We start from the raw sequence: 24132 nt of genomic DNA, 5'->3' as shown, positions 1-24132 counted from the left end.
AAGTCTCAGCCAAATACTGGCTATATGACCCCGAATAAGTTGCTTAACCACTCAGTGCTTTAAGCAATTCTCTAAAATGAGAAGTTAAAGCAAGGGTGTTGATCTGCATTAGTAGTTCTCTCTACCAACAAATGAAAACACAGGTCTGGTCCCTTTTGCTAAGCATGCACCTAGTCTACCCAGCTAAATTCTAAGCTCCTAAAGGGACAGGAACTGTTTTCTGCTACTCTTACATCTATTGACCTCCCTCCACCTATTCCTTTGCACACAGCAGTCAAGTAAAAGACTTCAGAAAGAAAAACGTTTAACACAGTTACAAGTGACAGAGTAATAACCTGTTGTAACCCAGGCTCTTATAGCAATAACTCCTATCTACTTAGGAGCCAATCGGGAAGAGGGTACTGGGCTATAACAGGGACATCAGTCCTGATGGGATCAAAAAAAAAAAAATCTTAGCGATTTTCCCCCAGGAAGAAATTAACCATATTACTCAGGGAGCTGCGTCCATTCCACAGTGTGAGCAGAATACTAAGGGGAGTGTGGGGGTGTGGAGCGCAGCGGGATGGGAGAGGGAGTAGAAGGTTGTCAAAGGCGGGTTAGGGGCCTGAAGTGGGAAAACAAACAAACAGAGAGGGGTTACCCAAAGGAAGGACGCCGCGGGGCGCCGGCTGCTGAGTCAGCAGCAGCAACAAGGGAGGAGGTCCCAACCCTTGCAAGTGGAGAGTCTGCTTAGGGTTTGGACTCAGCTGCTGGGGTGTGGAGCCGCGCCTAGCTGAGCTGAGCAGCTGCCACTCCAGCTTCTCCCTCCATGTCTCACTTCTTACCAGAAGCAACTTTCCTTCCTCAGTTGCCTTAACTTTTCCCCCTCCCTGCTTTTCCCTTGCTGGAAGCCAAGCGCTGTCCCTCCTGCCTGCCTCCCACTCCTCCTGCTCCCTGATCTCCAGGGACTAAAGTTAAGTTATTTGGGAGTGGGCTCCTGGCCACTTTGAGCCTACCGCTGGCTAACTGGTTGTCGCTCCCTCACTCCCTCCGGACACTATGAAGCCCCCTGGCTGGACAGCTGCTCAGTGGCTGCTTTGTCTGCTCTTTTTGCGGATCCCGGGACCAGGGCACTGCTACCTTTACAACAATCGCTATGCAGGGTAAGTTCAGTAGCCTTCCTCCTTAGCTTTCCAACACTTATTCCAGCTAGGTGCCCTATCCGTGCCTCCCCTTGATAGGGACACTCTTCTGATTTGGGGGTTTCTACAGAAAGACTCTCTTAGTGACTCAAATGTACGCGACGTAATAAAAACCTTCCCCATTTCTTTGGTCTACCTCGCTGAAAAGAATGCTGCCTGGGAGAGCCCGGCTTTTTATGCTCTTTACAATTGGGCTCCCTGTGACGGAGCCCCTGGTCTGGGAATTGGCTATATTTTATTTTACAATGTGTTCGCTGGGCTTGAGATTCAGTGTGAAGGGAATGCCATTGTGCTAACATGGATTAGTGCTTGAATTCAGATTTTCTGTTTTGGAAATGTATGTGGTCAGAATTTCCAGCAGCAATGGGTTAAAACAACAACAACAACTAGAAGTTATTATGAGTATTCTCTTTGAGGACGGGCATCACAAACTTTAGCCAATGTATTTAATGTCAGTAGATACCGTTCTGATTAACCTGTTCAAAAAGTGGCTGTTGTCATTAGAAGGGGGAGAAAAAGGTTTTATGGAAGTCTAAAGAAAGTGGGGGGTAATTACATTTCGTTCTGGCTAGAAATTTAGATTTTGTTCATATTCATACATACCATTGAGATCCTTGAAAGTGAAGGATAGGTGACAAGCAATGTGTTGGGCATTCTCTGCTCTTATTATCCCGAAGTCTTGTTGGGATTAGGGTAAACAAGATCTTTAATGGGATGACATATAGCTTATTCTTTTCTTGAAGTTAGACTGGGAGGAGGGGGTGAGTTGGAGGTGTCTTTTAATCTGTAGATCATAGAATATTGAAGCTGGAAAGGGAACCTTTCAAGAGAATCTAGTCCAAGCTTCTCATTTTGCAGATAAGGAGATGAGGAAACAATTCCTTAAAGTCTTTGTTAGGGTTCTAATATTCATTATTTTAGATTGAACTAGGAAAGAAAACAAGGACCCAAGGGTTTTATAGCATAGTTTTGTTTTGATTTGTTCTTTTTTTCTAGAAGGTGACACTTGTAAATTATTCTGCACGGTATGACAAGTGTGACCTTGGCACCCACAGTTCAATTTTTTTTCTTGCTTTTTTTCCCCTTCAGTGGTCAGGCCAACCTTTTAGAAGGGCACTGAAAAGCAGAGCTTCCCAGGGAAAAGTTTAAAAACATGGTGTCAGCTCTCGAGGGTTCAGAAAGCCGGTAATGTGATCCAGTCTTTCACCTCTGGGTCTTTGGGTGAAATAGAAAGGAGTTAACTTTTGATCTCTGATTCCTAAAGTACTGGTTTCTACATCATGAAATCTGTCATCACTGTTAACATTCTTAGTGAGGAAGTCAGAGGACCAAATGGCCTAAGGATGTACCTTCAAACCACTCCAGTATCTTTGCCAAGAAAACCCCAAAGGGGGGGTCACTAAGAATCAGACATGACTGAAAAATGAACAAACAAGGCAAAAAATTGGGATTGGGTGGTAGAGCAGTATGGAAGGACAGATTATTCAAACTATCATAGTTCTATGGGCAGCTCAGTGATATAAGCCTTTTAAAACATTGTACTTTGTTGATTTCATTTTTTAACCAACATAAAGGATTTTAAAAATTGACTATATTTATATCCCTAGTACCTAGCATAGGACCTGGCATATAGGATGTATTTAATAACTTTTATTGATAAAGCAGTGTTGCATAAGGGTTGGAGGGTCACTTTGGAGTTAGGAAGTCCTGGGTTCAAGTCCTGCTTCTGGCAAATTCTAACTGGTAAGCCTCTCCTGTGTCCTAGGCAACTTGTTAACCTGGTAGCATGGAAGGTTCTTTAGAGCAACAACTGATTCATTTTTGTCTATCCCTAATGCCCAAGAGTTCCCTTACCAATATAAAACCACAGGGTAAGACCAAAAACAAATTAATATATCACATAGACCTCATACGTGGTACAACAGATAGGGAACCATTCTTGGAGTAAGGAAATCCCCCCTCTGACACATAATAGCTTTGTGATGATGGACAAAGTAACTTAATTTCTCATGGCCCCAGGCCACTCTCTGAGAGGATGTTACTGATGATCTGCATGAGAAGCAAGGAGTTTCCAAACCCTACACTAATGAAACCCCATACTGTTTCCCCCAGATGCCTAAAAAAGTACATGTTACAGGTTTAGAAATGGCACAGGGCATTAGCATGACCAAAGTTGTCATTTTATCCTTCCATTGTGGTTCTGTGCAGGATGATTTCACTATAAACAGTCCTAGATTACAAGATACAATTCCAACCACAGCAGAGCAGGTGTGAGCCTGTTTTCTAGGGACTATTTAGTGAATAAAAAGGTGCCAGTCACTGTTTCTCACTTGTGCTTACAGAAGTTGTGGCTCCTGGAGACCCAGTCATAAGGCTACAGTATATTATATGCTGAATTGCCATGCAAGTATTAATTGTCATTTGCTCTTGAGCTGTTACCTGATGATTCAGTCTCAAATTTATAAATAACCAGGTGTCTGAAAGTTCTAAAAGATGAAACCTGAGGCAGTTAGTGACAGGCTGAAGAAAGGGGGCCCTACCTTTCCATCTCTGTAAGAGGAGCTTCTTTGGAATTACAAATAGGTCTATGCAACCTTACTATTGAAAATGTGGACTTATAAGTTATCCTCTGTAATTGTAGGTTCTCTCCAAACAGGACAGGATTGTCTCAACCATTTAACATCATTTTGTTGTCTGGAACAAACTCTTAAAGTTTAGCTTATTTAAGTGTGACTAGCATCTGATCAGATGACAAAACAATATATAATTTGAACTACATTCTTTTTCAAATGGCTTGGTCTATAATTGCAATTCCATTACTAGATTCCACAATTTTCATTCCCCTAGACGTTTCTTCTTTTTAAAAGTTATGATATGGTCTCATTTGTAACAGGGAGTTCTCCTCCTGCTTTATGGATGCATTATGCTAAAATATGACCATTGATTAAAGAACTCTGAGAATACATTAAAATATAATACCATAATGCCTAGGGCAGCGCAGAAAGCCTATTGTTGAGAGTTTGGAAGTAAAGATGGATGATGTTAGAGGTGGAAATGGTCAAAATATAATATCTGCATGAAAAAGTCAAAAAGAAGATTATAGAGAAACGCAAACTAGAAGATATTACTCTATTATGTGAGAAGTTTGAATTAAATGAAACATGGTTGGAAGAATAAAGAAACAAAATTAGTAAAGAGATGGTTTAAATATGGAAAAGAATGAAAAGGAGCACAGATAACACAGATATAGAATATTTTTTCTCCATCATTCTCCCCATTTTTTTGTTTGTTTTTGTTTTTTGTTTTTGTTTTTGTTTTTTGGTGAGGCAATTGGGGTTAAGTGACTTGCCCAGGTCACACAGCTAGTAAATGACAAGTGTCTGAGGCCAAATTTGAACTCAGGTACTCCTGACTCCAGGGCAGATGCTCTATCCACTGTGCCACCTAGCTGTCCCCTTTTTATAAGGAATTTAAGAAAGCTAGTGAGAATGATGGAGAAGGGGCAGCTAGGTGGCTCAGTGGATAAAGCACCGGCCCTGGATTCAGGAGGACCTGAATTCAAATTCGGCCTCAGACACTTGACATTTACTAGCTGTGTGACCTGGGCAAGTCACTTAACCCCAACTGCCTCACCAAAAAAAAAAAAAAAAATTCCTTATAAAAAGGTTCAGCTACATATGTATCAGTATGTGTAATGATATATTTAGAGTGAGAGTAATTATTGCAGAGCAAACCTCAGAGTCAGGAAGTCCTGCCTCTGACACATACTGGCTATGTGATTCGAGGCAGACTGCTTTGCTTTCCAATGACCTAGATAGCTCTCTAAGATTGTAAGTTAGAACCCAGAATCTGAATTGAAAGGGACTCAGAAGTCATCTATCCCTCCTATTCATAATTTCAAATGTACATGTGTATATATGTCTAGCTTAAAAGATATAATCACAGACATGTATGCATGAGTATAATTTGGTCCCAAATGTATGTATTTGTTTGTAGAAGGAGAAGGAAGAGACTGAGAGAAAGACAGAGAGAGAGATACAGAGACACAAACAGAGAGAGAGGGAGGGAGAGAGAGAGAGAGAGAGAGAGAGAGAGAGAGAGAGAGAGAGAGAGAGAGAGAGAGAGAGAGAGAAGAGAGAAGAATATTAGACTATTCAGGGGCAGAAAATAAGGGTCCTTTGTACAATTTGGATAGAGTTTTTGGTAAACAACAGTATGAAGAAAGGACAGCTCTTAGAGAATAAAGCTAGCCATCTTTCAATGAGCTGGAAATAAGGCAAGTTGACAAAAGAATTTATAAAGAAAATTGAAGATTTCATACCTAGAAAAATGAATAGAGCTGACAGTTCTTAGAAAGTTAAGAAGAGAGGCAAACCAAGAGGGCAGAGGAGCAAGAAGAAATACAGCAAGTTCCACATCCCTCTACACATCAACCTGCACAACTCAAAACAGATCTAGAAAAGTAACAGACTGAATTTTAATCTAAAAAAAAAATCTAAGAAAAAAATCACAGTGAATCAATTTTGCAACCCAGGTCTGCTTAGGGAGACAATAGAAAAGTCTACAGACACTACTGAGGGCATTCATTAGATAAATTCAAATTTAAACAACTCTGAGATAGTACTTCCCAGCTATCAGGTGTACTGGAGGGAATGTAAAAAATTAATGTACTGTTGGTGGAGTTGTGAACTAGTACAACTACTGTGGGGAACAATTTGGAACTGTGCCCAAAGGTCTATAAAACTGTTCATACCCCTAACCTATCAATACCACTACCAGGTCTGTATTCCAAAAAGATTAAAAAAGGATCTATTTGTATAAACATATTTATAGCACTATTTTTGAAGTGGCAAAGAATTGGAAATTATGGGAATGTTCATCAGCTGAGAAAATGGCTGAACTAGTTGTGGAGTATATAATTGTAATAGAATATGATTGCACTATGATAAATAAGAGGAAAGGTTTCAGAAAAACCTGAAATAACTTATATGAACTGACTAAAAGTGAAGTGAGCAGGGGCGGCTAGGTGGCGCAGTGGATAGAGCACCGGCCCTGGAGTCAGGAGTACCTGAGTTCAAATCCGGCCTCAGACACTTAACACTTACTAGCTGTGTGACCCTGGGCAAGTCACTTAACCCCAATTGCCTCACTAAAAAAAAAAAAAAAAAAAAGTGAAGTGAGCAGAACTAGGAGAACAGTATACACAGTAACAGCAATGCTGTCCACCTCCAAAGAGAGATGTGGATGGAGACAATGAATACACACATTTGGTAACAAAATATAGTAATGCATACATATCTGATTACATCTTTTAAAACCAGACCTATATAACATATGTACACACATACATTTAGAGGTATGCATTCTGAGTGCAAATTGGAATATATTTTCTACTTCTTAAAAAAATTTTGTTGCTTTTATTTTGCAACATGACTAATATGGAAAGTAAACATTTTTATTTATAGTTTTGGGTTCCAATTTTTACCCCTCTTTCCCTACCTCCCCTGACCCTTCCCTGGCTTTAGGAAGAACACTTTAGCTGAGTGGAGGAGACTGGAGTGAAAAAAGACTGGTGGCAGGCAGAACACCCAGCAAGCAATTGTAATCGCCCAAATGTGAGGTTATAAGGGCCTTAACCAGGGTGATAGTAGTGTCAAAGGTAAGAAGGGGGCATATACAAAGAGATATCATGAAAATAAAACCAATAGGTCTTAGCAACAGATTGAGTATGGGGAAGACAGAAAGGGAGGAGTCAAAAATGATATCTCAGAATGAGAATGACATGCCGTTTTGAAGCATGGGTGAATGAGAGAGTGGTAGATGGGGTTGAGAGTCGATGTGATGATATAGGGCAAGGAGAAGAGTTGCTTTAAGGAAACTGGGTTTAGGAGAATAAGGAGTAGGAGTCTGTTAGACTTAAAATATAGGAAGTTGTTTTCATTTTTGTTTGTCCTTCATTCTCAAAGAGGACCATGACATAGGAGTAATGACATGACTTGCACTGAATTGGATTTAAGTGAGGGTGGGCTGTGCAAGGTCACCAAACTTACTCTCTCCTCCAGAGCCATCTGCGTCTAATAGCAAGATATAGATCCGAATGACTGGAGACAGCCTTGGATGCTTAAGGCAATTAGGGTTAAGTGACTTGCCCAGGGTCACACAGCTATTAAATGTCTGAAGTGAGATTTGAACTCAAGTCCTCCTGACTTTAGGGCCAGTGCTCTATCCACTGTGCCACCTAGCTGCCCCCTCATAGGAAGTACCAGTAGACTAGAACTCACACCTAGTCCTGTGATGACAAATCATACTCCCACTAAACATTGAGGGGAAGGAAGATTAAGCTAGCAGGGAGACTGAGTGAGGCCTCTAGGTCAGGAATTGGAGGCCTAGAATAGAAATGAACTTATATTTAGTTTTTCCCACTTGTAACACCTTATTTTAACAGTTCATTTTAAGCCTAGAGGCAATATAATTCTCCTAAATTGGTACTATCTTTCATGGCTTTAGAGTGTATTTGAGATATAAAAAAGTTAAGAGTTCAATTGTAATTGCTACAAGCCCCTAGTTAGGAAAATTCTGTTTTAGCCTGAGGTAGTTTGATTAACAGTTTTCTATGACTTGGCACAAGCTAAAAGTTCTAGCAACTATACAGACATTTATCTCAGGTCTATACCTCATTTACACAGACTCTACTTACCCTTGCAGATTCAACCCAGTGCTTTTACATTTGCATTATTTTGCTTCCTAAAAAAAGGTACTGTTTATTCTTGCTACAAGGGAAAACTCAATGCACTTTTCTTTTAAGAGTCCATTGCAATGCCACCTCTTATCTTGAGGTACCCAATAATAAATCTTACTTACATCAGTCTTGTTGGTGAAATAGAAAGCTGTCGCCTGTTGTAATAGGACTATTGGTAAAATTAGGAGCTTGAAAAGAGAAAAGTTTGTAATGGTCATTATAGGGAAAGAGATAGGGAGAAGAGAAAAAATGATACAATAGAAAAATTAATGAGAATCCTTGAAGTCCAGCAGAAGTTATAGACCATAAAGATAAAATGGATAAAATTATTGTTTCATACCTGTTCTCAACTATGCTCAGAAACTGAACATCTGCAACTCCAATAATAAGAGACATATGTAGCCTTTTAAAGTTTACAAAGAAGTCTAAACAAATTATTTCATTTGAATTGCACAATTACCCTGTGAGGCAGGTACTACAAATACTGTTATCCCCATTTTGCCCATGTTTCCTAAATTAAGGCTCAGAAAACTCAGTTGATTTGACCATGATTGCAAAGCTAATAAGTGTCAGAGCTGGGATTGTAACCTTAATCTTCCTGATTCCAAGTCTAGAATTCTATGCATTACACCATGCCTCTCCCATGAAGAATTTGGGAGAGGGGGGTTTCCTAGGATTGAAGGAGTTGAATTTAATGGTTTCTAAGGCCCCTTCCATCTCTAAATAAATATCAAACCATCATATGGGTTTTAAGTCTAAGAAGCATGGAATCTGAGTTAGGAGGAATCTCGTGAAATCAGGCTCAACCTGCCCCTCTCCCACAATGATCCAAGAAAAAATGGTTTCAGAGCCTCACTTGAAGACCTTTCATAAGAGGAAAAATTCTCTACCTCTCAAGGAATTTCATGACACTTTGGAGTAACTCTAATTGTTAGTAAATTCATCATTATCACCAGCCAAAATCTACCACTTTGAATCTTGAACAAAATGCTCCTAGTCTTGCACTTTGGAACCTACTAGAACAGGCCTTTTTTTTTTTTTTTTAACATAATAGCACTTCAGAAACTGGAAGACAGTTATGTTACCTCCAAAATGTTCTATTCTTCATGGTAAACATTCCCAGTTCCTTCAACCTATCTCCATGTGGTATTTTTCAATATCTTTTATACCCTGATCTCTTGCCTTTTTATTTGTTATATTTTTTCAGCATTCTTCCTAAAACATAGTTCTCAGAACTGAACACACTACTCTAAGTATAATACCATGGTAGAGTAGACTAGGAACATCACTCCCCTCATTTTCTAACACCATCCTTCTCTAAATACCACCCAAGTTCATACTGAGCTGGTAGTCAATTAAAACCCAGAGATATTTATTATTTGAACTCTTAACCTAGTCCCATCTGTCTTATACGGTGTCTGGTAATAAATAAATTAATAAAGTAAATGCTTTTTGTTTTATTGTTGTAATTGTGAAGTCAAATTTTGGAATCTAAATGAAGGACTTTAAATTGTTCCTTATTAAATTTTGTCTTCTTAACGACAACCCATTCTAGTCCATCCAAGTTATTTTTGCATCCTGAATGTTATTCAATGTGACAACTATAATTAAAGTTTTGTTTAATCTGCAAATTTGTTTCATTTGCATCTTTGCCTTCATAGGAGGTTCTTGTAAAAATATTTAACAGAATTGGGCAAGGGTATTCCACCAGAGACCTCTCTACAGGTTAACATCAATCCATTAACTTATGGATTTGTATCTGGCCAATGGGTTTGAATTCCACCTATTTGGACTATTGTATGATTCACATATTGGCTTCTTGATTCTCCTTCCTCACCTGAAACATTGGGATAATAATATCAGGATCACAGAATCTTAATGCTAGAAGGGACTTCTAGTCTAACTTGTACTAGAGCAACAATCTCCTCGGTGATATTCTCAATGAGTTGTTGTTCTTTAAGAGATCTTTGCATACATATCCCTTGGGCATATCCCAAGCAGCCTCTACCTACTTCAAAGGGTTGTTGTGAATATTATATCAGATAACTATAATAATAGCTAGCATGTATGCAGTGCTTTAAGCTTTGCAAAGTACTTTACAAATATTATCTTATTTTATCCTCACAACGTCCCAAGGAGGAAAGAGGAATTATTATTTCCTTTTTACAGGTGAAGAAACTCAGGCAGACAGGTTAAGTGACTTGCCCCTCCCTAGTCATACAGCTAAGTGTTTGAGGCTGGATTTGAACTGACGTCTTCCTGATTCCAGATTCAGTGCCCGATCCACTGTGCCACCTAGATACTTAGATAATATATTTAAGGTTCTTTGTAGGACTTGAAACACTATGCAAATTCAGCTACTGTTGTGAGATACTTTGCTTAATGACTTAATTATAATTACATTAATCGTAATTATTTTAATAAATGCCTTGCTCAAATCTAGGCATGTTAAATGACTAGCATTACCTTCTTTTAGCACTCTAGAAATTCTGTCAAAAAGGAAGTAACATTCATCCAGTATGACCTGTTCCTGATGAAAACATGAAATTCGGTTGAACAAACATTTAGAAAGCACCAACTATCACAGCTTTCCTAAGTGTTCACAAACCATCCTTTTAGTCATATGCTTTCCATATTTTCCCAGAAACTAAATCAACCTCACTCCTCTATATACAGTGTTAAAGCTTCTTTTTTTTTTAAGAAAGATGTGCCCACATTTGCTATTCCCCCATTCTTCAGACCTTCTCCCATTCTGCAGAACCATTCAGAGAGCTACCTACCAACAGTATAGTTCAGCAATCCATGCCAGCCAGTTTTTTCAGTATTCTGGGATATAGGTCATCCAATCCCGGGAACTTGACTTGAACTCTCTGAGGACAAGTATCTTACCATCTTGTTTAGCTTGGGTTTCGGTTCCCTGTTAAGCACTTTAATTCTACCCTTGCAGGTTTATCAGTTGCTCTGCTCTTAGAAGGGGGGAGGGAGGGAGAGGGGAGAAGGGAGGGGAAAGGAGGGAGGGAGAGAGAGAGAGAGAGAGAGAGAGAGAGAGAGAGAGAGAGAGAGAGAGCAAATTTCCAGATAGATAGTGGACACTTCCTATTGCTATTATGACATGCTTCTATGTATATACTTTCCAGTACTATTCATTTCTTCCTTCTGTCTAGTTGATTTGTAATATATATTCCCAACATGATAGTGCTTCTGTTTTTCTTTCCATTGATCTTTTCCAAAAGACTTCCCTCATGCTTCTCCTTATATTAAAATCTCTAGTTCACTTTTTATCATCCATTTTCTGAGAACTTCCTTATAAATGTTTGAGAACATGTGTATGTTTTTTCAGTTTCTTTTCCAGGATGCCTTTAATGATATACTAATCCTCTCCACTAGTATTATTCTTCCAATGTTATGCCTTCTGTTCTTTGCAGTATCTAGCCTGGTAGAAATATTTAGCCACTTTTCTCCCTTCGATTTTCAGCTTAATGCCCTATTCATCACTACCAGAAGTCTTGGTGCAAATATTTTTAGCATCTCTTACTAGATATACTCTATCCTTGGTCAAAATCCTGTCCTGCCTGTGTCTCACATCATCTTAACCTGCTGTTACTTTTCCAAGACACCTTTTGGTTCTGAAGCCCCATCCTTCCGTAGGTAGCAGTCTAGGAAATAGTAGCTATACTCCTAAGGTATTCAGTTTCAGCAAACTTCTCTATAGTTCATTTCATGTCAGCATTTAGTTTTCTGGTTACCACTCTGCAAAGAGTTACTGATAACCACAACCCATCTCTCCTTTTCTGATCACTACATTACCCTCAATTTTGTCTCTCCTGTTGATCCTCATTAGGATGTAGGGCTTAGAACAAGGTTCTAAGGTATGATGGCAATAGCAGAAAAAATAATCAGAGACTGGGGTATCTGAGACCAGGGAACCAAAAGATCAGAATATTCAATATCTTACACTGAAGTTTAGAAATCAATGAAGGTGAGAAAAGATCAGGAAGGAAATCTCCTAAGCAAAATGTAAGGGCCCCTGGGATCAGTTGTGTTGTTGCTGTTTAGTTGTTTCAACCACATCCAACTCTTTGTGACCCCATTCAGGGTTTTCTTGGCAAAGATACTAGAGTGGTTTGCCATTTTCTTCTCTAGCTCATCTTGCAGATGAAGAACTGAGGCAAACAGGGATAAGTGACTTTCCCAGGGTCATATAGCTAACTATCTAAAGTTGAATTTGAACTCAGGTCTTCCTAACTCCAGGCCTGGCACTATGTCCACTGTGCTACCTAGCTAACCCCAGGATCTATTCTAAAAATATGTAAATCTACAAAAAGTAGCTCTAGATTGGAAGGCCTACTGCCCTTGAATATTATCCTCCATATGCACATATCCACACCCTAGGGAATCATGCCCCCCAAATTACTAAACTGACCAAATTATAGCACTACTAGGCATATACTCTGAAGAAATAAAGAAAAGAGGAAAGGGACCCATAGAAAAATCTGCATAGCAATTCTTTTCATAGCAGCAAAAGTATATGGCAACCTAGAATGTTTCTACCAATTGGAGAATGGCTAAATAAATTATCATGTATAAATGTAATGAAATATTATTGAAATCTATAAAATATATAAGAAGTGATGAAATGGACAGTTTCAGAGAAAACTGCAAAACACTTCTAGGAACTAATACAAAGTAAACAATTTATAATGGAGTGAACAAATACAGGAGAACAATTTGTACAATGATAACGTTATAAAGAAAAGCAACTTGTAAAGACTCTAGAAGTCTCATTAATTTAATGAAATTTATTTAATTAATTGACAAACACTGATGTCAAAGGACCAAAGATGAAGCAGCCTACCCACTTCCTACCAGGGGGTAAGGGACTTAAAATGTAGAATGAGACAAACATTTTTGTCCATGGCCAATATGGGAATTTGCTTTGTTTGACTGCAAATTTGTAATGAGGGTTTTTTCTTTTTTTAATTGTTTAACTGGGGAGGGAGAATGGAAGAAAAACACATGCTTATTGATTAGAAAAATAATTAAATTGAATTTAAGGAAAAAAATAAATGTTTGCTAAATGAGAACTAGACCAGCCAGTACCTAAGTTGGACTCCCTTCAACAAGTGGTTGTCCAGCATCTGCCTGGAATAAACAATTCACTGCCTCCTGAAGCACTTTTAAGATAGCTCTAATTGTTAGAAAGTTATCCTTCCCTTAAACCTCAGTCTGATTCCCTCATCTTCCATCCATTGCTCTAGTTCTGACTTCTGGCAACTAAGCAGAACAAATCTAGTTCCTCTCCTACAACTCTTCACATTCTTTACTAGCTACCCTGTCCCCACTAAGCCTTCTCTTCTTCAGTGTTAAGAGTCTTATCTCATTACATACATAGAACTTCTCAGAATTAATTCCTCTTTCCCTTATTGTGGCAAGAAAAAAACATCAGTCAGTAACCAACCTTCTGGTGATAAAGCTCATTGGGGTTTTTTTGTTTGTTTTGTTTTTCAGTGAGGCAATTGGGGTTAAGTGACTTGCCCAGGGTCACACAGCTAGTAATTGTTAAGTATCTGAGGCCAGAGTTGAACTCAGATACTCCTGACTCCAGGGCCGGTGCTCTATTGTTTTTTTTATAAGAAATGGAAGTCTATGAGTGCTATATGGATATAAGTAGTTGTTACCACAATTACATGATAAGAAGATCTATATTAGTAGGTAGATAGAGTTGATAGCTTAATTTACTTTCAAGTAAAATATGCTGATGCTGGTAATATTTACAAAGTAAATTGACCTGTATCACTAAGAGAATCTCATAGGTTCCCACTTGGAAGGGATGTGACAATTCCCTACAAGACATCTGAGATATATATAGATAGGTAGGTAGATGGATGGTGTAACGATTGGAATAATGCCACCTGCTGGAGACGTACTGTAGAAGAGTTCTGCCCATGAAGCGAAGGTCTTTGAGGGCAAGACCAGGAGTCTTTTCTTTGGTGTCAGGAAGTGACATGGACTAGTGGGAGGAGGAAGGAAGAGACTGGCACTCGCTCTGACTCTCTTTCCTTTGGACTCTGGTGGAGAGGGGAGCTAGAAATGTGCTCTCCCTTTAATAGATAGGAATCTAGGCCTTTTTCTCTCTTTACCAAATTCTTATTCTCCTTAATAAATGCTTAAAAGTCTAACTCTTGCTAAAGCTTATAATTTATTGGCGACCACTCATTAGATATTTTAGACAGTTTAGCTAGAATTTTAGCCCTTAACAATGGATGGAAGGACAGAAGGACAGACAGAAAGATAGACATATAGATGATAGATTAGATAGATAGATATAGATATAGATGTAGATGTAGATGTAGATGTAGATGCAGATGCAGATGCAGATGCAGATGCAGATGTAGATGTAGATGTAGATGTAGATGTAGATGTAGATATAGATATAGATAGATGTGGCACTGCTTAGAGTCTAGATTTCCTTGAGACCTTCCTGTTCTTATGTCAATCAAATTTTCTCAGTTTTGTGTTGATGAAACTATTGTTGGCATCAAAAAGTCTGCTATTCACATTGAGTGATGAGAGAATTAGGGACAGGGCTATGGAGTCAGAAATGTGATTAGAGACTTGTCATTGAAGGAAATTCTAAGAGTTAGAGTTGAAAAGTAGCTTCCATATATGAGAAACCATGTTCTGCCCTTGACTTTCCAGGTTTCTGTGTGAGGGCAGATAGAAAAAACAGTAAAAACAAGCTAGAAGAATCATATATTTAAAGATGTAAGGGGCCTTAGAAGCAATTAAGCCCAACCACTCTATTTCAAAGATGAGGAAATGATGGCACAAAAAATGTTAAATTAATATCCCAAGGTCACACAACTAGTAAGCTTCTGAGACAGGATTTGAACCCAGAAATTCCCAACCACAAGTTCAGTGCCCTATCCACTATTACTATATGCAGAGCATTCCAGAAAAGGGAGAAGCTATTCAACAGTCCAAGAAGAGGTCACAGATCCAGCACAAAGAGGTGTAACAATGCAGAATTCAGAAACAGGTACCAACTGGCAGTTCTGTTACTCACTAACCAGTTTGGGGTGACAGATCCAAAGTGGACCTAGTGGTGAGATTCCAGGGTAAAAAGTGGTCATAGACCCAAGGTTGTTTACTGAGCAAGAAGCAGGCTCAGAAAAAAGCAATAGCTACGTGACTTTGACCACAAAAATGGAGCATTCTCTAAATTCTAGGGCCTATCCCAAAGTGAAGCCTATGAGTACAATACCAAGAGTAGGAATCCTAGACAAAAGAGAAGTCTACAGTTCTATCACTCTGAACCAGCAGAGCTTTCTGTGACTAAGAGTAGCTGGTCCAATAGCAGGTTATAGGAATTCCAACTAGGGCAAGCCTACAGGTATGTTGCTCATATTGCAAAGCTCAGACCAGGACAATGATCAAATTTTTTTCCTGAATCAGACCATTTTGACATCATTGAAAGCTCCCAGTACCTCAGATTAAGTTGTCTCTGAAATGCCTCAATTGCACAACACTCAATATTCTAAGAAAGCAGCAGAAGGAACCTAGAGGACACAAGTTCAGCTTCTGGAAGGGCACAGAACTCAGCACTAATACAAAATCCTAAGCCAGGAAGTAGACTGGAGGAATAAACAAACAACAATAAAATCCCATAGTAAAGAGCTTTTATGGTGATAGTGGCACTGAAGATACAAATCCAGAAGAAGAGAATTATTACAAAACATCTACAAGCAAAGCCTCAAATAAAAACACAAGTTGGTCACACATTTAACTATAATTCTTGGAAGAAATAAAGCAAGAGTTTTTTTAAGTTCATTTTTTAAAGAAATAGAATGTGAGCATTAGAGGGGAAAATGGAAAATAAATAAGAATTATGAAGGAGAGAATATGATTTAGTAGTCAATACTATAAAGAAGTAGAAAACTTGGGATATGATATTCAAGAAGGCAAAGTACATACATACAAACATATTAACATACATATGTTCTAAGCCTATATACATATAGTCTTACAACCAAGAATCATTTCTGCAGCAAAACTGAATATAATACTAAAAAGGGAAAACATTTTTTTCTTCAGGAAGGACTCTCATTTTGGAAGGACTCTCATTAATGATCCATTTTTTCCCTTTTATAAATTATTTTTAAAGAATAGTCCATCCTTTCAGGGATCTTACTTGAAAATAGGAGGATACAAAATATATACAAATAATAGCATTAGATAATTTAAACTGGGAGAGATCACTAGCTCCTGGGGAGTTCAAAGAACATTTCTTTGAAGAGGTGACAAATGAGCTGACCCTTGAAAGAAAACATACTCTAATAGTGGGAGATAAGGAAACAGTGCTTTTCAAGCACAGGTAACTGCCCAGGTCTATATACACTCTGAAGCTTCACTCCCCACCCCACCCCTGCACTTAATCTTGAATTCTTCCATCACTCCTCAGAAATAACTGGTTTTGGCCAACTGGAGTCTCTACATTCATTTTTTCACAGAACCTCCCTGTGAATATTTAGCACCTCTTCCTATACAACAACTATATATTTTTTTTATCCAGTGTGGTCTGACAAAAGATATTGGGAGACTGAATACTGTCTTAGAAAATATAAGACGTGATTACCATGTCTATTCAGTAACCCACAGCCTAAGTCCCTTCTTCCTCTGGTCCACAGTTATCCACAAAATGACTCTGCATTCCCTATTGCCTTCTGATCCTTCAGAAATTACTTCCCCAACCACATTTCCTAGCCCTCCCTTCCAGACTACCTGGAGCTTGAAAGTATATCAAGAGAACTTTTATTACTACTACCCAAAATTTACCCTTCCTTCTGGCTTTCTGGGGCCTTTCCTTTTCTAAGGCACTTAGTGAACTTCTTCTACGTGGGGCATTTAAATAAGTACTGCTACCCTATTGACATTAAAGAGCCATATTCACCAATAGTTTATTTATTTACACACATTTTGAACATTTACAATTTTCAACATAGTAAACATTTACAATCTATTTTTGGTTGTGAATTATAATTTTTAAATTATTAAGAACTACAAGACACTAACATTCTGTCTTTATCATATGGCATAAATTTTATTCTGTGCCCCTTTTCACCTTATCAATATTCTTTGTACTACAAAAATTCCTGTATATCCCCTTCATCCTCATTTTTCCACCAACCTGAGAGAACTAAATATCTTTCTGCATTTCAAGGTAAACCCCCTTCTAACTGTGCCTTCAATCCTCCAATCTTATTCTCCCATTTCCCCCATGACTTGTTCCATATATAATCCTTCCCCTTTTGCACTATCAATCTTTTCATCTTCACTGGCTTCTCCCTATGTCTTCAGTTATACTCAGGTCCTCTAAATTCTTCCCAAAACCTTGCTTGACTCTACAAATACTTCAGGCTCTTACATAATCTCTTCTTTTTTCACCATCATTATTAGAAGAGTCATTGGAAGGGCTTCCTTATGCTTTCTCACTACCTACTCATTCATTCATAGGAGAGATCAAGCTGAATGACTGAGTGAGATTAAGGGGTTGTTGATAATAGCTGGGAGGATCAGGCAATACTTTATGACAGACATAACTACTGAATAATGCCTTGAAACAAAGTTAAAAGGAGCCAGAGAATTCACTTTAAGCATGGAATATAGCCTATATAATTGTACAGAGACCAAAGAGGAAAGAACAAAATCAAGGAACTTCAAGTAGTAAAGTTTGAAATGAAAAAGCTTACTATGAAATAATGCTAGACAGACAGTTTGGAGCCAGATTATGGCCGATGTTTGCATAGTTATTTATGGGTTGTACTTGAAAGCAGCTAAGTGGTACAGGGGATGGAGGGCAGACCTGGAGTCAGAAGGACTTGGGTTCAAAACTGTCCTCAGATGGACGATTTTGATTACATTAAAAAGGTTTTGTACAGAAGCAATGCAGCAAAAATTTTAAGGGAAGCAGAAAGCTGGGAAAATTTTTATAGCCAGTGTTTCTGATAAGAGCCTCATTTCTAAAATATATAGGGAACTAAATCAAATTTATAAGAATGCAATCCATTCCCCAATTGACAAATATTCAAAGGATATGAACAGGCAGTTTTCTGATGAAGTCAAAGCTATCTATTATCATGTGAAAAAAATTTCTAAATCACTATTGATTAGAGAAATGCAAATTAAAAGAACTCTGAGGTACCACCTCACAACTATCAGATTGTCTAATATGACAAAAAAAGAAAATAATAAATATTGGAGAAGCTGTGGGAAAATTGGATCACTAATGCATTGTTGGTGGAATCGTGAACTGATCCAGCCATTCTGGAGAGCAATTTGGAACTCTGCCCAAAGGGCTATAGCCCTTTGACCCAGTATGCCAGTTGACCCAGTAATACCACTACTAGGTCTGTATCCCAAAGAGATCATAAAAAAGGGTAAAGGACCTACATGTACAAAAATATTTATAACAACAGTCTTTGTGGTGGCAAAACATTGGAAATCAAGGGAATTCCCATCAATTGGGGACTGGATGAACAAATTGTGGTATATGAATGTAATGGAATACTATTGTGCTGTAAAAAATGATAAGCAAGCAGATTTCAGAAAAACCTGGAAAGACTTAAGTGGACTGGTGCTGAGTAAAGTGAGCAGAACAAGGAGAACATTGTACACAGTAACAGAAACATTGTGGGATGATCAACTGTGATAGACAACTCTTCTCAGCAATACAATGATCCAAGACAACTCCAAAGCACTCATGATGGAAAATGTTCTCCACATCCAGAAAAAAAGAACTGTGGATTCTGAATGCAGTTTGAACCATACTGTTTCTACTTTTTGATGCTTTTTTGAGGTTTTTCCCTTTTGTTCTGATTCTTCTTTCACACTATCACTACTGCAGAAATATGTTTAATGTGATGGTACATATATAACCTATATCAGATTGCTTTCTGTCTTGGGGAGGGGAGAGGAAAGGGAGGGTGGGAGAAAACTTTGGAATTAAAATTCTTATGAAAATAAATGTGGAAAAATATCTTTACATGTAACTGGAAAATAATAAAATGCATTTATGATTTTTTAAAAACTGGCTTCAGATAATTTAATCACTTAACCTCTGTCTGCCTTAGTTACTAATCTGCACAAAAAGGAATAATAATAGCACCCACCTCTCAGGGCTATTGTAAGGATAAAATAAGGCAATATATTTAAAGATCTTTGCTAACCTTAGAGTACTATATAAATTATAGCTATCATTATTGTACTAGTAAAGTAGTTAAGAGGTTGAATTTGGGGAGAAGAAATTTATTAAAATTCAGGATAAATCAAAAATAATTTGAAGGACAATATTCAGACTGAGATACTGGTCCAGATTTAACTTCTGCATTGTAAGAGTATCAGGATCAAGACTAAGTAAGGAGGACATAGAAGGATTGAGGAGGATTAAGGAAAATTTTAAAGGATTAGAAGTAGAACCTAAAAAGTTCAACTCAAGATGAATGAGTAGGTCATTGGAAAGGCAAGATATGATAAGTAAGACATGACTAGTGGAACAATTAGAAAGTTAATCCAATTGATAGAATGGATTGGCAGAAAGTAGAAATTGGTAAAACAGAATTGCTGTTGGTCCTTCATACTCGAAAAGGACCATGACATCAGGATGATGTTATGACTTGCATTGAATTGGATTAAAGTGAGGGAGGGCTGTGCAAGGTCACCAACCTCACTCTCTCCTCTAGAGTCATCTTGGTCCAGTGTGGCAAGATACAGATCAGGATGACTGGAAATGTCCCCAGATGTTTAAGGAAATCGGGGTTAAGTGACTTCCCCAAGGTCACACAGCTAGTAAGTGTCAGAGGTGAGATTTGAACTCAGGTCCTCCCAATTTCAGGGACAGTGCTCTATCCACTGGACCACCTAGCTGCCCCCAGACAAGAGAATGGTACAGGGTTGAAGGATAGGTGGGTATAGCTGTGTCTGGGGAGTTGATGTTGAGACAAAGAAAGAAAATTGAGGGGGATTGACAAATTATTAAGAAGTGATAACCAGCTACAAAAATTGCAACCAGGGTTGAAGGCTTATTTAAATACCAACAAGTAGTCTAAAGAAACAAAAACCTCAGTCATTATGAGGAATAAGTAAAGCTACATGATAATTTACCTGGTGTGTACAGTGTTTATGTCACTGCCACAGCCAAATGGTTATTTGGTTCATGTTCCAAATGTAGGCTGAACTCCTTCCTGGAGGAGGAGGGAAAGGGATTCACAGAACATCTATACATTCTAGGTTATTCAGGAGAATTAACACTTGTTAGGTGAAAGGTCATCCAGTTTAAAAAAAAAAAAAGAAGGTGTGAAGAGCACAGGGGTTCCTAGATAGCTCTTCTATTGACCTGTTAACAAATGAGAGGACCATTATCTTTCTAGAGTATATATCTAAGACATAATAGAAAATCCACCAAGACTGATCAGAAGAGATGACAATTGGAGGGGGGGAGCAGCTAGGTGGCGAAGTGGATAAAGCACCGGCCCTGGATTCAGGAGGACCTGAGTTCAAATCTGGCCTCAGACACTTGACACTTACTGGCTGTGTGACCCTGGGAAAGTCACTTAACCCTCACTGCCCTGCAAAGAGAGAAAGAGAGAGAGAGAGATGACAATTATCCATTTGTAGTGATTCCCCTGGGCACAAATAACATTTTCAAAATGGACCTAAAATTAATGCAAATTATTATAAAGCTTTGGACAAGAAACTGAAGACCATAAGGGACATGGTTTATGAGGAGTGGGGTTCACTGTTGTTCTTTGAAAATAAGAGATGCAGAAGAGAAAAATTCAATGGGGAGTCAATGGCTAGCAAAGAAACTCATATCTGAGAATGAGATTTATGTTTCTGCATCACAGCTTATGAGATAGTGTATATAGATTCCTTGGCAGAGATACAGTACACTCAACAAAATCTAGTAAGAATATCTTTGCTGGGGATTTTGGAAATATAATCAAAGGGATATTAAACTAATAAGGATGGAAGAGAGAGAAAAAATTGCCTTTGTATTTCCCCAAAGTTAATGAAGGAAAAAGAATAGCAGCTAAGATACACATAAATTCAAAGGAGAAAAAAAGCCAAGGAAAGAGCCAAAACTAAAACTCATGACCTCAAATGTATATACACAAATGCCTAACCTGACTGTCTCTCTTTCTCCCTCTCTTTCTCTCTCCATCTCTGTCTCTGTCTCCCTGCTTCTGTCTCTCTCTGTCTCTATCTCTACTTCTGTCTCTGTCTCTTTTTGTCTCTGTCTCTATCTTTATCTCTATCTCTCTGTTTCTCTGTTTCTGTATCTTGTCTCTGTCTCCTTTTTCTTTTCCTTCTTCCTTCTCTCCCAAAATCAGAGCAGCTAATAATTTGTCTTGGTGATACTTGTATCAACTAGTAAGTGATGCTATTTGTGTTGGTGATAATTTCCTCCTTTAAAAAAGTTGAGGAAGCAACAAGGGGTGGGGCAGCTAGGTGGCTCAGTGGATAAAGCACCAGCCCTGGATTCAGGAGGACCTGAGTTCAAATCTGGATTCAGACACTTGACACATACTAGCTGTGTGACCCTGGGCATGTCACTTAACCCCCATTGCCCTGCAAAAAGAGTTGAGGAAGCAACAAAGGGAAAGTCTATTCTGATATAATTCTCACTAACAATGAAAACCTAGTTGCTGAGGTAAAAATAATGAGAAGTAGGGGTCTGGACCACTCCATCTTAGAATTTGTGACAGAAAAGGAAAGGGAATATGGACATAGTCTTACAGAAGCCTCAGTTTGGGGAAAGCAGATTTCAAAGGGTTTAGAGGAAAGACAGGTAAGATTGAAGGGACTAAAATGTCTCAGAAGAAATCATCCCAGGAGGAATTTCAAGAATGAAATTCTGAAACCATAAGGATAAAAATTCAATAAGGAGGGGAAAATGGGATTTGTCTAAAGAAACCAATTCAGATGCACAGAGAACTCCCTAACCAACTTAAATTTTAAAAAGTAGTATAAAGGAAGTGGAAACAAGACCATATAACAGAAAATGAAATTGGAGAATTTTGTGGTCCTATAAAAATAGAGTTAGCAATGCTGAGACTCAAAATGAGGTAAGGCTGACAAAGGAAACAAAAACAAAACAAAACAAAAAAACAAAGAGGGTGTTTGTAGCTACATTGGGAAGGGGAATAAAAGAAGATCAAAGAGTGGATGGGAGCTTTGGTTAGGGAAGATAAGATAGTGGTAACTGACAACAGAAAGAAGGCAGAACTGATTAATTTGTGTTTATTTTTGTTTTCCCTGAAAATGGAGGAACAGAGATAATTAACATGGATCTAGAACCAAAACCAAATGATTAAATAGTAAGATAATACTAGCTGTGCTTGATGCATTCAAGTCATCTGGGCCAAATAAACTAAATCCCTGGATCCTAAGAGAATTGACAGGTGTTGATATTTGAAAGATCTTGGAAAATCAGAAAAGTACCATGAGAAGGATGAATGGCTAGACTCAAAGGATAGTTGCTAAATGTTTGTAGTTCGTTTGGCAGGAGGTCTCTAATGAAGTATCACAGAGATTTTTGCTTAGCCCTGTACTTGGATTACATTTTTATCAGTGACTTAAATAAAGACATAGGTAACACATTCATCAAATTTGTAAGTGACATAAAGCTGGAAAAGATAGCTAGCGCACTGGATAAGAGAGTCAGGATCCAAAAGCATCTTGAAACATTAGAACTTTTGGTTTAACCTAATAAAATGAAATTCAAAAGATAAATATAAAGTCATTAACAAGTATAAGATGATGAAGGAATGGATAAATTGTAGTTTATAATAATTATGGGGATGTAATAGTAATAATAATAATAATAATGCCATTTATATAGAGCTTACTATGTGCTGGAAACAATGCTAAGTTCTTTATAATAATTTGAGCCTCATAACAACCCTAGGAAGTAGATGTTATTGCTATCTCTATTTTTTTTTTACAGATGAGGAAATGAAGGCAGAGATTAGTGAAATCCCCAGTAATCATATGCTAGTAAGTGTCTAATATATGAATTCAGGTATTCCTAATTCTATAGAGGCCCAGTGCTCTGTGTATTTTACCACCTGGCTGCCTCAAGAATATTAAGAGAATATTAAGAGCATGGTCAATTGTTTTACATGATTTGAGGTGGAAATTACCTCAGAGGACATCTCTCCAAGTTCAATCTCAAAATCTTTGGCTCTTTCAATCAATATTTTGATAATAGCATAGTCTCTAGGCTTCTAACTACATTGTTCAGTGTCTCCAGCTTTCTTCCAGTTTGTCTCTGTTATAAAATGTGGTGCTTAGAATGGAAAATAGTATTCCAGATGTTGTCTGTCCAAGGAGGAGAACAAAGTACACCTCCCCTTTCTGGATATTGTGCAGTTACATCATACAGCTGCCTAACATATGTGAATTCAACTATATGTGCAAACATAGAGTGACAGAGAGAATGAGAGAATGAAGGAGAGTGACAGAGGCAGAGAAACAAATAGACACAGAGACAAAGAAAGAGAAGAGAGAGGAAAGGAGGGAGGGAAAAGGAGAGAAGGGAGAGAGAGAGAGAGAGGAAATAAGAAAGAGAAAGGGAAGGAGGAAAGGGGACAGAGGGGGGAAGGAAGGAGAGAGAGTGAGGGAAAAGAAGGAGGGAGAAGAAGGAAAAGGAAGAGTGAGGGAGAGAGGAAGGGGAAAGGAATGGGGAGAGAGGGAAGGAGGGACAGAGGAGTAAGGAAGAGGGACAAGAGAAGTAGAGAAAGGAAGGAGGGGAGAAAAAGAGAAACAGACAGATACCACCTGTATGTTCTATAGTGAACAGGTGCTTAATGAATGCTTCTTTTTTTTTAACGAGGCAATGGGGTTAAGTGACTTGCCCAGGGTCACACAGCTAGTAAGTGTCAAGTGTCTGAGGCCAGATTTGAACTCAGGAACTCCTGAATCCAGGGCTGGTGCTTTATCCACTGTGCCACCTAGCCGCCCCAATGAATGCTTCTTGATTAACTGTGTTTAAAAATTAGGAAGTTCAGGTTCTTCAGGCTTCCATCTCTGAGAGAGAAGTTGGAAGAGAGCAGCCCCACTTCAGGTTACTGAAGGAAAAGACTCTCAGAAGACATGAGAGGAGCTGGTGGTCTCCATCATGCCCCTAAATCCAGCTTGCTACTCTAGAGACAT

General features: G+C 38.4%; 1 protein-coding gene across 1 annotated transcript in view; it reads left to right on the top strand.

The window, feature by feature from the left end:
• The first annotated feature begins 734 nt into the window (after positions 1-734).
• The window catches only part of CPA6 (carboxypeptidase A6), a 354688-nt gene continuing 331290 nt past the window's right edge, over positions 735-24132 (top strand). Inside the window, 1 exon segment of the mRNA XM_043977877.1 lies at positions 735-1142. Coding sequence (XP_043833812.1) covers positions 1039-1142 — 104 coding nt within the window. The 5' untranslated portion in view covers positions 735-1038.

The sequence above is a fragment of the Dromiciops gliroides genome, chromosome 1, assembly GCF_019393635.1.
Source record: "Dromiciops gliroides isolate mDroGli1 chromosome 1, mDroGli1.pri, whole genome shotgun sequence".
Lineage (NCBI taxonomy): Eukaryota > Metazoa > Chordata > Mammalia > Microbiotheria > Microbiotheriidae > Dromiciops > Dromiciops gliroides.
Note: the sequence above shows the minus strand (reverse complement) of the source record. Positions and strands in the feature narration are given on the sequence as shown.